At 40.7% G+C, this 13,174-nt stretch overlaps 1 protein-coding gene across 1 annotated transcript in view; it reads left to right on the plus strand.

Annotated features, from left to right (window-relative positions):
• Positions 1-20: 20 nt before the first annotated feature.
• atf6 (activating transcription factor 6) overlaps positions 21-13,174 on the plus strand; it is a 32,665-nt gene continuing 19,511 nt past the window's right edge. The window contains exons 1-8 of the mRNA XM_051377895.1: positions 21-255; positions 1,063-1,139; positions 1,571-1,649; positions 2,170-2,267; positions 3,119-3,242; positions 3,552-3,755; positions 5,437-5,606; positions 12,832-13,017. Coding sequence (XP_051233855.1) covers positions 156-255; positions 1,063-1,139; positions 1,571-1,649; positions 2,170-2,267; positions 3,119-3,242; positions 3,552-3,755; positions 5,437-5,606; positions 12,832-13,017 — 1,038 coding nt within the window. The 5' untranslated portion in view covers positions 21-155. The remainder of the gene's footprint in view (positions 256-1,062; positions 1,140-1,570; positions 1,650-2,169; positions 2,268-3,118; positions 3,243-3,551; positions 3,756-5,436; positions 5,607-12,831; positions 13,018-13,174) is intronic.

Raw genomic sequence — 13,174 nt, forward strand, 5'->3', positions numbered from 1 at the left:
CCCTCTGCGGCACCCGTAGACTTTCGGTAAAGTCAGACGTGTATTTACGCGTCAACGGGAAGTTTCCTACCATACAGCTTGAGGAAGAACAGTCCTATGAGCCATCGCTTGATCGCAGCTCGTTTGAGACAATCTACTAATGAATTCAACGGAGGATGTCATCCGACTTAACGTTAGACTTCGAAAATCACCAACAATATCCTGCGATGGACACTGAGGCAGGCATCATCTCCATCGACCACGGAGGAGAGTGGGGTAAGCTACACTTTCTAGAAAGTCTGACACAGGGAGGCAGAGGTCGCTAACTTAAACACTTGTTAGGGTAACAGATATAACTCGTGAAGGTGGTCCTTAAAATGCAATTTGTGACAAAGTTGCCGTTTCAGAAATATATGTAAATACGTCTGAGGTCTGATGTGGTACTGTACTGTTTCCATACGCTGCTAACTAGCATCCAGTTAGCATGAGCTGGCTGTGGATGATGTAACCTGCTGAGTGTGGATGTAATGTAAATAATAAGCAGCAATATGACTGCACACACAATGTACACACACTTGTCTAATACAGACACATGAATGCTCTACACACTCATTGATCACTTTATGGTGAATATAACTGCTGGAAAGAGAGTTTGCTGCTCTTGTTTTGGAAGAAGCTGCAAGCTGTCAAATTTTATTTTTCCACCCTTAAATGCTTATATTTGTAATAATTAATGAATTAATCAAAAATGTAATCTGACCGGATTTTTTACCTTGGAAAAATAACAAACATGTACACATTTAGTAAACAAGAAGAATGACGATGATAATAAAAATAATGCACCAATATGGGAATAAGTTATGTTAACCTTTAATGTTGTTATTCTCTCTTGTGCTTCAGTTACAACACTTTGTTTGCGTGCTATTATATTTTATTTCATGTTCATGTTGTTGAAAATGTATATGAAAGTGGATTTTTGTTTCATATTCAAAGGTATGATTGGTGGTTAGACTTAAACTGTGCAATAATGGTCTAAAAGCAGTTTGACCTGATGTTTTGTGCGGTATACTTGTTGTCACACAGATATTAGCCTGTTTGATGAGCTAGACAACCTGGGAGATGCAGATGCGCTACTTGAGGCCCTGGAGAATGCTGGCTATGTGAGTTACTCATCCTCTCAATATGCAAAGGAGAATTATTGACTGGAAGTGAAAGTCTTATGTGAAAAGTATGCAAAATTGTGAAAAACTAGACATTTGCCTGTGGTGCAGAGATGCAGCTGCATCAATAGCTAACATGGGTAACACAGCATTTTATGTAAGGACATGTGATACAGAGACAGCAGCATTGTGTAGGTGTCAGGCATACTATAAGCAACAGCAAGATTTTTTACAAGAGTTTTATTGACTGCCTCTTGCACACTTGCAGTTCTCCGCCCAGTGTCCCACTGTGTTTGACACAGCAGAAATGTAATAAAAAAATATGCATGTGCACATTACTTGAACTGTTGACCAGACATTATTGCCTTATTGTTTCCAATCTGCATTCCGATGAGCTTCATTGTTTAAAATATATGTGTTTGGTTTCTCAGGCCAGTGAGGGTCCAGACCTGGACTTTGATATCGACATACCGCTGTGGAATGGAGTGGACACAAACAGCTCCTGTACAGGTACAGAAACACGTGTTGATGTCTGTGTAAACATGGTTATTACATTTTAACATGACATAAGCTGAGCTTTACTAAAGAAAGAGTCTGATGTCCATCTGTTTAATATTTATATGCTCTAACCCATCTGATGTGCTTTTGCATTGTATTGACAGAATATTGTCATGTATACAGTTGTTGTTGTTGTGCTGCATGCAGCTTTAAGTGTAATATACCACTACTGACCCACTGTCAAGGAAATGAAATTAACAATAAGGTTACTTACTTATTATTTTCTGTTGTTATCTTATTCATGATGGTTACTTGTGGTACTATATTTCTTAAAGAAATTAGGGAAATTATGACCAAAAATATAAATATAACTTATTAATTAGGTAATGTTAATGAATAAAGGATAAAGAGAGGGTGTTAGTGTTGAGTTTGTGCGTGGGAATGCACAGGGATAGTAAACCACATCTATCTGCTGCTGATAAGCCCGTCATATATGACACATTTTTCTGTGTCTTTGTCCTTGTGTATCCAGATGGCGAGATGAGCCTGGACTCTCTGTCACCGGCCCACACTCTGAGCTCTGTCCCCTCTCCTTCTTCTGTGGAAGCCCTGTCCCCATACTCCTTACAAGTAAGTTACTGTTTTCAACTCTTTGTCCTTCTCAGTTTTCGACAGTCGACTCGTATTTCCAATGCAAATTTTTACCTTTCTTATTTGTTGTGAGAATTTGCATACGCGCCCCTGTTGGTGTGCATTTTCCCATCCAGATGGTGTCCAGACATTGACAGCTGCTCTTTGCTTTTGGATAGCGACGCACACATGCACACTTGAGACACTTATTAACAAAAGCCTTAAACACCTTGTCACACTAATAATTTGCTGCTAGTCTGAGTTGTGCCCCGCCCCCTCGTTAAATAAAAGGTGCTGACAACTTCAGCCACATTAGCATAATTTAGCAGACAGATGTTTTCGCAGTATGTCAAAACAAGGACATGGGTTACATCTTTGTCTGGCCCCGACGCCGTCTGCACACGTTTGACTGATAACTGAATCACCCTGACTGAATTCAAGGACACATTTTTCTGCTACAGTCTTGGACAATATTGACAAGGACACTTGATTCATCTTTTATCTGATGCATCTCACTGCACAGCAATTACTGTACATGGACTGTAATATATAGAGTTGACATTTTTACTCTTGCTAAACAGGACTACAATCATATTTCATTAGACAGTGTTCTCGTCTTGTGGTTTGTTGATAACTGATACAACTGCAGGCAAGCATCATGATCCTAAAGTTACTCCCACATAATGGTCTCATAAGTAGCCTGTTTGGATGACTATACCAGACTGAGTCAGTGTTGAGTAGCAGAAATCAAAATGATTCAAGTCTTGCAGGAGTTTACTACATTTCAGATGTCCATTAAAAAAGAGGTCCAGTATCTTGTAGACACAAGTCTTCTCTGCTTCCCCATCCAGGATGAGGCCCTGTCTCCGCAGTCGCAGCTCTCTCCTGTTTCAGTCTGCTCAGACTCCAGCGGTTTTTCTGCAATCTTTCCTCCAGCTAAGAAAGCTCCAAAGAGGACCAGTCAGACCACACGAGGTGAGGCATCCTCCACCATGGGCACATCTGCTCATTCAGCTGTCATCTATATTTGTACGCTTTGTCCAAAAACCAGGGGAAATTTTGTACCACACTCTGGCTTTGCAGAATTCTTGAATATGATCAACCGAACAAAGAAATATAGAAGTGGTCTCTCATTAAAAAAGAAAACAAGATTTGTAGAAGGAAAAACTAGCTTCTTAAAAAATACCCTGTTACTGTAAATAACTATAAAGTCAGCCTTTCCTTGTACTCACATAAAACCTGTTTTGTTATCTCACTCCTACCCCCATCTCCTTCCACATACAGTCAAACAAGCTCAGCCAATCAAGAGGCCCATTCAGATCGGCCCGAAGGTTTCCATCCAACCCAAACCGCTGATTACAGCTGTGCCCTTGGCTCATGCGGCAGCTCCCCTGCAGGCCAAGACAATCATCATCCAGCCCCTGCAGACCACTGCGCTGCCTGTGGTCAAAGCAGCTCCGGTCAACATTCAACCAGCTCCCCCTCCAGGTCAGAGCTCCCACTGCAACACATTGAGACACATTTCCTCAGATCACACTACATTGCATCAGAGCAGTGCACTGGGTATATAAGCAAGCAGCGTGTTGTTCTTAGCAAGCGGTGTGTTGTTCTTAATGTTATTAATTTTCATTTAGAGATGACATGATATTTGTATTGCTTGTCGTTTCTGATGAATTTGGTTGTTTTTCTTGCTTAGACAATAATTTAATTGTGGTGTCTTGGCCAGCAGATGGTGCTTTAACCTTAGTTTTTTCTCACCAGGTGATTTTCAGTCCTCAGTGTCCCATGTTACTCTGCTTGATGGGCTAATAATGATAAGTAAATGAGATGTTAGAATACTACATGTTTCCTTTTTGTATTAAAATATGGTCCAAATTTGGGTTACATTTGAGGAATAAAACAACACTGGGAATCAGCCCTCATGAATATACAATCAATGAACTTTGTTTATAACCCACACATACCCAAACACTATTTATGCGCTGCTGTGTGATTTTGTGGGTTTCATGCATTAGAGTCAGTATTGTGTTGTTTTTGTGGTTTAGTCTGCCTGGTTTACCGATCTGGTCATCTCTAGGTGTTACATCAGCAGCACCTAGGCCAATGTAAATACTTATGTCATTGCCTGGGACCCAAGTGGGTGGAGTATCTGACCTCTCTTGACTTGAATTTGAGCTTGGCTTTCCTGTCTGCCCGGTAAAAGCCAAGATGGCAGATGGCTAGGGCCAAGACATCCAAGTTTAGGACCCCAGATGGAAGTCAAGTCAAGCCTGCTCAGTGTTATGAGTGTCCTTGGTTTAAGATCTGTGCAATAGTCACAGCTGAGGAGTGAGCCCTGTACATCAGGTCAGTAGAAGAAAGAAAACGGAAGATATTTACTGATGAGTTCACATTTTATAGAGTCTGACCTAGGCGGACATGTATTTCCAAAGAACAAATAGTCTGACAGGTGTTCCCAAGGCTTTTTTAATTTCTTTTGACTTTCATCCTCATGAATTCTTCTTACAGATGGTGAGTTTGGGCACAAGACACAGCGTTGGCACCACACACATTCATTAGCAGGACTGGCTAACACTTCTACTAGATTAGCACTGACAGGCTGTTTAGTATTGGAGGTGAAGGTTGCTGGGTCAGTATGAGGAATGGTTCCCGGCACAGTCTTACTGGGAAGGGTGGGCCACACTCTGGGAGGCTCCTACATTAACAGGACACGTATAAACATGGACATTATCGTGTTTTGTTGAGTTTTCTGCTGGTTTCTTTCTTTCGTGCCATAATCGATTTTGAATGCGGGCGCACGTGCACATTTATGTGTGTTCATGCACATAAAACTCACACACCTCCCTGTTTGGAATGTGGAAGTTTAAGACCAGGGGTCGAGATGGTAAACATCTTTTCCACCTGTACTTTAAACACAGAGAGTCCTGTTAAAGACAAGGGGTTAATGTAGGTCACTAGGGGTTGGGGGGGGACGACGACGACTGATGCTTCTTCCAGCTTCTATAGAATATTAGCTTGAATGTTTTTGTCATTGATGACATAACACATGTGGGCTAAAAACATAAACACAAAACTAAGAACAAACTGACTCATAATCATACAGTAAAAATATGATTATAGTATAGCTGAGACCTGTAATTTGAAAATGTCTGTGTTGTCTCTTTCTCAGGACGTCCCATAGTGCTGTCTCAGCCAACCCAGGTGCTACAGATCCAGGCACCGCAGGCCGTCACCAGCAATGTGGTCACCATGCCAACAATCAGACAGGACAGGCCCGTCCCTGTCGCTGCTCCTCCAGTTGTCTCCCTCACACTTCGAAACCCTTCGTCAGACGATGATGTGAGTCCTGTCCACGTGCTTTATCACTTATGTCTTCCAATCTGTCACATTATTGAACTGCAAATATAAGATATTAACTGAGATATTAATACAGAGGACCGTAGATGAGGAAGAGAACAGATTAGTGCTGCTGCTTTTGTTCAGTGTGTCATTGGCTAATGTCCACTTATTTATAGGCAGTCATGCCAAATAATGAAACACTGCATAGGGGATTAAATGCAAAAATAAAACTGGTAGTAATTAAAATAATGTTTTAATATTCTTGATTGGTTGTAGTTGAATAGTGACATATTTGGGATGGATGTAGCGTGCAGTGGGCACTAATGCTACTCCATTTTCAAGGCTGATTTACTTTTGGTCGTGTACAGAACCTACAGTCTGCTCTCTCCAACTTTCTACTGTATGTGATTACTTGTTGTGTGTGTCATTATAGCTGATTACACACATAAATGCTGCCATTTATACATCTTTCTATATATGTTAAACACCACTATGACATGTGATTTGATCAGGAGTCCCAGAATGTTTTCAGGTTGCTGAGTTTGCCTTAATTACACCCAGCTTGGTCTTGAGGGGACTCGTGTTTTTCTTAGGTTACATGTTTGTTTGCTGAGAAGTCAAGTCAGTAAATACAGGTACATACACAAAGTTAAGTAGTGTCATGTTCACAAGCCCTATAGGATTAGGTCTAGGTCTAAATGGCCATCTGTTTGTGCAAACAAAATTTTGTCTATGCCTGTGTGTTTTAGAAGCACACATGAATCTAATTAGTACCACTGGGATTCGCCTACTCTCAGTGGAAGAATATCTTTCTCTCTCCTTTGTATTTCTCTGTCTCTAATCTGTAGGAATTCTCACTCCCAGGTTCTTCTTAAAGTCATACACTTTAATTTGCTGCCTAACTAAGAATGTGTCCAACCAATTTATTAGATGAGACCTCTTCACGGGACTAAATAGTTCCTTCAAGAGTTGTGTTTGTGTGCATGGACATGTGAGGACCTGCCTGCGTGCACTTGCATGCAGCTGCATGCTTATGAGTAGCCGCATGGGCGTGCATACACTTGTCCATTAGGTAACTATGATGTTGTGCCATGTTCACGCTTGGACTGGATCCTGTCCAACATAAACTCTCTTATACGACTCTATTTTTAGTATTTATTTTAATTTCACAAGCCATTAACTTTAATTTCTGCATAAAATCTGAACATAAAGTGTTGAAGTAAAAAGTTTATCCTTTTTTTTTTTTTTTTTTTTATGATGGTGAATGTTTTTTTCCACACTGAAGGACATGTTTTTACACTGCATGAATCAGTCTGTAAAGACATAAATGACACTTGTCTTCTTAAGTGAATACATGATGAAACATTTCTTTATTTGGGGCCAAACTCTATGACATCGAATTTAATGATTTTCACTTTTTAATGGAAAGATACTTCCTGTTGACTTATTAAGAGTAAGAAAAAGATACAGCAACAAGCTCAAATAAGGTGATGCCAAGTTTTAAACATGCAAATGGTGTTTTTTTCTGAATAGATTTATTTGTTACACTTTTACTTTAAGAAGAGGGGCCTCTGCTTGATAGTCATTTTTAAAATGATGTTAATGGACGTTAGAATAACCCATGAACATCTGTGGTTTTCATAGAATCACAGACAATCCACAGATGATCATTATTGGTCTCTGCTTTGTTTGTACCTGTGGGGGTTTATTGGACAAACGTACGTTCAGACAGTGCAAATGGTGTGATACGAGGAACTCTCCATGTGGATGACGGAGGGTGGATTGTTTCGTGTGTTGCATTCAGGGGTGATGTCAGGACAGCTGCAGTGAACAGAAGACACACACACAAACACGCACAGTTAACACACAGCCTCATGATCTTCAGTATTTCTCCCTCACAAACTTGTATCTTTTTTGTATAATGACAGCAGAGGACAGGACAGGGCTGCAGGGAATCGTGTAAGGCACTATTAAGTGCAGGAGGGACTGCCCCACAGATTTAAAAGTAAAAAGAAAAATTCAATTATAGTATGTTTTGTTTATGTTACAAGCTTCTGGTCTCACAGTAAAAGCTCAACATCTTTTGTTCATGCTAGTCTTATTTTGGGTGGGAGAGCCTGATATTATTTTGAGACCTGCGGTTAGTTTGCTGGCCGGTGTTTCTGATTCTCTTCTTTTTGTTGCTTGACTGAACTGCCAACGCTGTTTCTGCTAGTTTGAATAGTCAGCCTTCATCACAAAGTCAGACAGATACAGAGGCTTTCAACTGTAGTGTTGTTTCAGGCTTCGGTCCCCAGCATGACTTGCTCTTGTTTGACCTTTTTAGTGAGTTGAGAAGCATGTTCTCACTCCGTCTTCTCTTCTGTTTGTTTTGTTCTTTTTTTGTGAGCTGGACTTTCACAGTGTTTTCCCATTTGCCATCTAGCTCAGATGTGCCAGTGAAATGGCAAAAATGCACCATTGTTCGTAAGGGTAGCTTTTTTTCATTCGGGAGAACCATATGTGTCACATTTGTGGAATATCCCCTAAATCATCTGCATGAATTTCTGTGGTGACACTGTGACGACCACAGATAATTCATAAAATTTTCAGCTATTATCATCTTATAGGAATAATCACTGTGTGGCACTACCCATGTGCATTAACCATAAAAGCAACAAATATTAGTCATAACTTGATGTCACAATGTTCTATTTTACCAGTGTGCTCAATTTATTTTGACATGAATGATGTTTTCCATCAGGCTTTTTTAATGATTAACCTCAACTGAAATTTTTTACAAGTGGTTGTTGTTTTATGAATGGTAATGGTTGACCTCTGGCTGTAAAAATAGTTTCCCCCGAGAAGGGCCTGAGAGGAACTTTTCCAATTATCATGGGCATAATCAAGTCTGGAGAAGCACTTTTCATGCCAGACCTCGTGAACAATGTTGAGGAATTCCAAACCCCAGAGGCCAGAACAAACGCGCCTCTCAAGTCAATAAAGTTTACAATAGTGATTAAAGGGGAGGGGCTGTACATATTAATAGTGAGGGGGACAATAGAATGTTTTTGGAGTGGAGACCTCCATTAATTACTCAGGAGAGAATAGTGGAAGTTAATTTTAAGATGTTTTAGTGAAGGTAGGAAAAAATATTTATATTGCTTATATCAGCTACTTGATGATTTTAAGGACTAGTGTGCATCTAGTGGTGAAGTCTGCTGTCAACTGCATACAGCTCACCTTCAAAGTGTGTTGGATAAACTAAGGTGGCCGCAAAAAATGAAAGGCCCTATCTAGAGCCAGTGTTTGGTTTGTTTGTTCTAGGCTACTGTAGAAACATGGCTGTTCTACATGGCGAAATACATGGAAGAGGACCCGCTTTCTCTGTAGATAAAAACAGCTCATTCTAAGGGAACAAAAACACAACGATTCTTGTTTCCAGGTGATTATACACTAAAGAAAATCTATGGAGAAGATAGAAAAGTATCTATGAATATTGTATTCCATTTCTGCCTATAAATCCTCCTAAAATATTAGACACTGGGCCTTTTTAAATTGAGACTATGTGAGTTTAAATGAGGGCCACTGCAGTCACAAGTGACACTTTTGTAATGGTAATAATGGTAAATGGTAAATGGTAAAACGTAGTGTAACGTTTGCACAAGTAGAGAAAAGTCAGTTGTTAACATTAGCCACCACAAGCTACTGGTCATACCAGAACAAGTAAGGTTGTAGCAGCAAAATCCCTGAGTGTATTAAAGTTAGTAAGGATGCATTTTAATGCATATGGTTTTGGCTTTTTCTTTGTTAGAAAAAGAATGTGTCATTTAATCTTTCAAGTTACATAGTCTTGCTTTAAATGGACTTTAGAGTGGTTCCATGGCCCACCGAGAAGCTCTTGATCTGTGTCATGCTGTGTGAGTGTTCGAACCCGCTGCAGCTGTGTTCACTTTATAACCTCGCTGTGGTTTGGCTGCAGCACAGTGGTGGACATGGTGGGCTGGGGGTTGTGTAAAATGCATGTTAAAGATGGCATGCTATTGCCAGGTGTTTCTGCATGTTGTTTCTACTGTATGTCTGTGTGTGTGTGTGTGTGTGTGTGTGTGTGTGTGTGTGTGTGTGTGTGTGTGTGTGTGTGTGTGTGGGTCACTGTTCATTTTTTTTTTTACAGTACTGCATTTTGGGCTATAGTAAGCCTGGGCGTTAAACGGCTGCTAACGATTACATGCTTCAGACAGGTGTTGTGCAGGGCGAAGCATTTGTGACAGCTGTAAACAGCTATCAGGGATTGGGTCACTGTAATGTAATGAGCTCCTACACAACTGGGGATTTGGCTCTGTGTGTGTGTGTGTGTGTGTGTGTGTGTGTGTGTGTGTGTGTGTGGGGGGGGGTTAGACTAAAAAACAGCCCAGCCTGGAATTGCAGGCTGCAACAAATCCTCCCATTAGTAGGATTGGGGGATTTACAGGAGGGGACCCCAGGAAAGCGTTGTGTGATGCTGGTTGGGAAGGGGTCTCCTCTCTCCAAAGCAGAAGATGAGGCTTTTATGTCTTTAAATTAAAGTGCTCATATGAGTTAAATAAAAAAATTTAAAAAACACCTTGAGAAAATTCCAGGATAGCTACAAGGGAGTTTGATTAAAACCATTACAGCTCTCTGAAATGTGACATCAGGATTCCTCTCTGTTGACTCACTATTTTGCCTCATTATTCAACACTCATACAGGGAGAAAGCTATGATAGATGCTAGGGGTGTAACAACATTGTATGTGGTTGTTTAATACAAGGTTCTTAATTGAATACACCCAGCGAATGGACCATATGATGTGTTTAAAATCTGCTCCCTGGACTTCAAGCTCATGTTTTTGTCTCCACATCTGGTTGTTTTTGTCATAATGTGTAAAAGCTGCTTTTGTGCAATATTAAACAGCAGGAAAACTACTGTAAATACATCACATAAAACTCCACTTTTTTGTTACAAACGAGACCCTGCTGTAATGTTAACGGAAGTGTGAATTTCGTGATCGCTACAGCCATAAAAAAAAAAGTTTCTTCACTAACAGACGGCTAAATACCACAATGCAAAAACCGCCACAAGACATCAGTAAACTGGAACAACATGCTCTCTTGCTTTTGCTCTGCACCTACGGGTTTAACCGACAGCCCTTGTGGCAGTTTCAGTTAAGTTGAGTACACAAAAAAAGTGAATTGCGGCACAATATAGCTCTTAGAAAGAATTCAACATCACAGGTTGACAGTTTTTATTTTTCACCAGTGGAACACATGCCTCAGTTATAGGTGTTTATGACCTACAGTAAAATAAGGACACGTTTTCACCTGACCTTGTTAAACCCCACTCCCATTTGGAAAGGTTAATGGTTCATCACACACTTCCTCTTGGAGTAACCCTTTGGTTGCTGAATGGAAAGAGTAAACTCCTCAACAGCAGTGTGACAGTTAGGCATGCTGGGATCTGTTGGCTTGTCAACTCTTGTTTTTTCTCTCGTCACCTGTATTCATCCACTGAAGAGTTGTTCATGGGCACCTTTGCAGTCTGTTTTTTTCTCACAGACTTTTCTCATCAGCGCTTTAATAGTCTGAGTTTGAACCAGTTGATGTGTTTCCACCCATTCAAGTGAGATTGCGATTGTGAAATGCCACTTTATTTTGCCCCCTACCCCACATTTTCCTCCTCAGCCTCATTTTGGTGCCGATGTGAAGTTCCCCCTGCTCTCCACTCCCTGGTAACTGCTTACTTGCAGCGTTCCCAGGCTCGGGTTAGTGGCACGGCTCCCAGATCTGGGCTGGGAGACAGAGGGGTTTCTCAGGAGACAGAACACAAATACAGGGATCCAAATAACTTAATCACCAGCGGGGCTATTAGGTCCAGGATCTTAGAGGCTTACCCTTGTGTTTGTGTTTGAAGAAGGGCAGTAGAGGGGTAGCTAGGGACTGGATGGTCAGTGAAGGTGTTACTAACCACAGCCATGGGTTGTGTTAATTTGCGATGGGTCATGTAAAGATATGCACTTCTTGAATTAGCATGCAGAACTTTATATTCAGTTCTCATCTCACTGGCTTTGAGTCGAAGAAATCCCATTGTTTATTATTGTTATTATTGTTTTAGTTTTTTTGCTTGTCATTTCAGGGGTTTGTATCATTTTGTTAATCAAACTTTAAATAAACAAACACAAAATTCTAAATATTGTCTATTTATTTACATGTGTCTAAGATACTAATTACAGCAACTGAGAACGACTACGGCTGAACTTGTTTTGTTGTTTTTTTTCACACAGACCTATAATATATATAGGGCCTCTGTGTTTATGTGTCTCAGATGTGAACCCATTCCTCAAAGCGTGACAGCCTCTGTAAACACATATTTCTTCACATATAGAACAGAGGCATCGCGAGTGACCTCTAGACCTCTCGTAGGTTGTCAGTGTAAATATTGTCAAGCAGAAGCTTAATTGTGTACACTTTAGGGCTGTTCTGGGCGACGTTAAAGTCATGATTTGTTGCAGAGGTGTCATTTACCTCGCGACGCATCTTGAACATGTTTATTTATTACTCTATCACCGTGGACCATCAAACTGGACCATCAAGGGCCATTGTGTTCTGGTGAGAATAACAAAGTCATTCCTGGTTTTTACTTTGTCACTGTGTCATCTTTTTACTGGGGGTTTCTCTCACTCATGCCTGTGTTCCCCTTTTCAAACCTCCCCTGCCTTCTCACACATCTTCTTGCAAGGAGTTCCTCACTGTTGTTCAGTGTACCACATATTGTACATCCTGAAAGAAACAATTGACAGAGCAAATGTTGACAGCTCTGTCACTGTCTAACAACAGCAGTAAACATGAATAAGAACATATAACACACTTATCTAAAATTTACTGTACTAAGCATGCCTTAAATGTGCATTCTCACTTATCCTCTAGGTGCTTGTTTGGGTGGTTTCACAGAAAAAGGTTGGTCAAATGAATGAAAGGACATTTTTACCCAAATGCCCTTGAAAGTGTAGATAAACATGATGTCACACCAGTGAGAGGAACCTATGATCTACAACCTAACAGGTGGCTCAGGCAGGGTTTTTCATTGCATTCTCACAATAACCACCCCTCTTTCCTGTTTGGATAGGTGTTGAGTGGATACATCCATGTATGGATAAATCGGCGTGAGTAATGACCTATGTCAAAATGTTATTCTTATGTCATTTTCTGCCTTTGTCTCCTTCCCGCTCCAGTCGAAGTTGTCCCAGAGGCAGCAGCGCATGATAAAGAACCGCGAGTCAGCATCCCTGTCTCGGAAAAAGAAGAAAGAGTATCTGCTCTCGCTGGAAGCTCGCCTGAATGTGGCGTTGTCTGAGAATGAGGCGCTCAAGTTTGAGAATGGCAACCTCAAGAAACAGCTGGAGGGCCTGCTAAGTGAGGTGAGAAACCGGACGCCACAGCCCTGCCAATACATCCACACAGCATAGACTGAAGATGGCTGTGCACAATAACAAATGAGAATATTCCACTGCCTTGACAAGTCTTGAGTGTTTGTTCATAAATCATAGTTTGTAATTTAACACAATGTCTTTTTTT

This window comes from Dicentrarchus labrax, unplaced genomic scaffold (assembly GCF_905237075.1).
Source record: "Dicentrarchus labrax unplaced genomic scaffold, dlabrax2021, whole genome shotgun sequence".
NCBI classification, from domain to species: Eukaryota; Metazoa; Chordata; class Actinopteri; family Moronidae; genus Dicentrarchus; species Dicentrarchus labrax.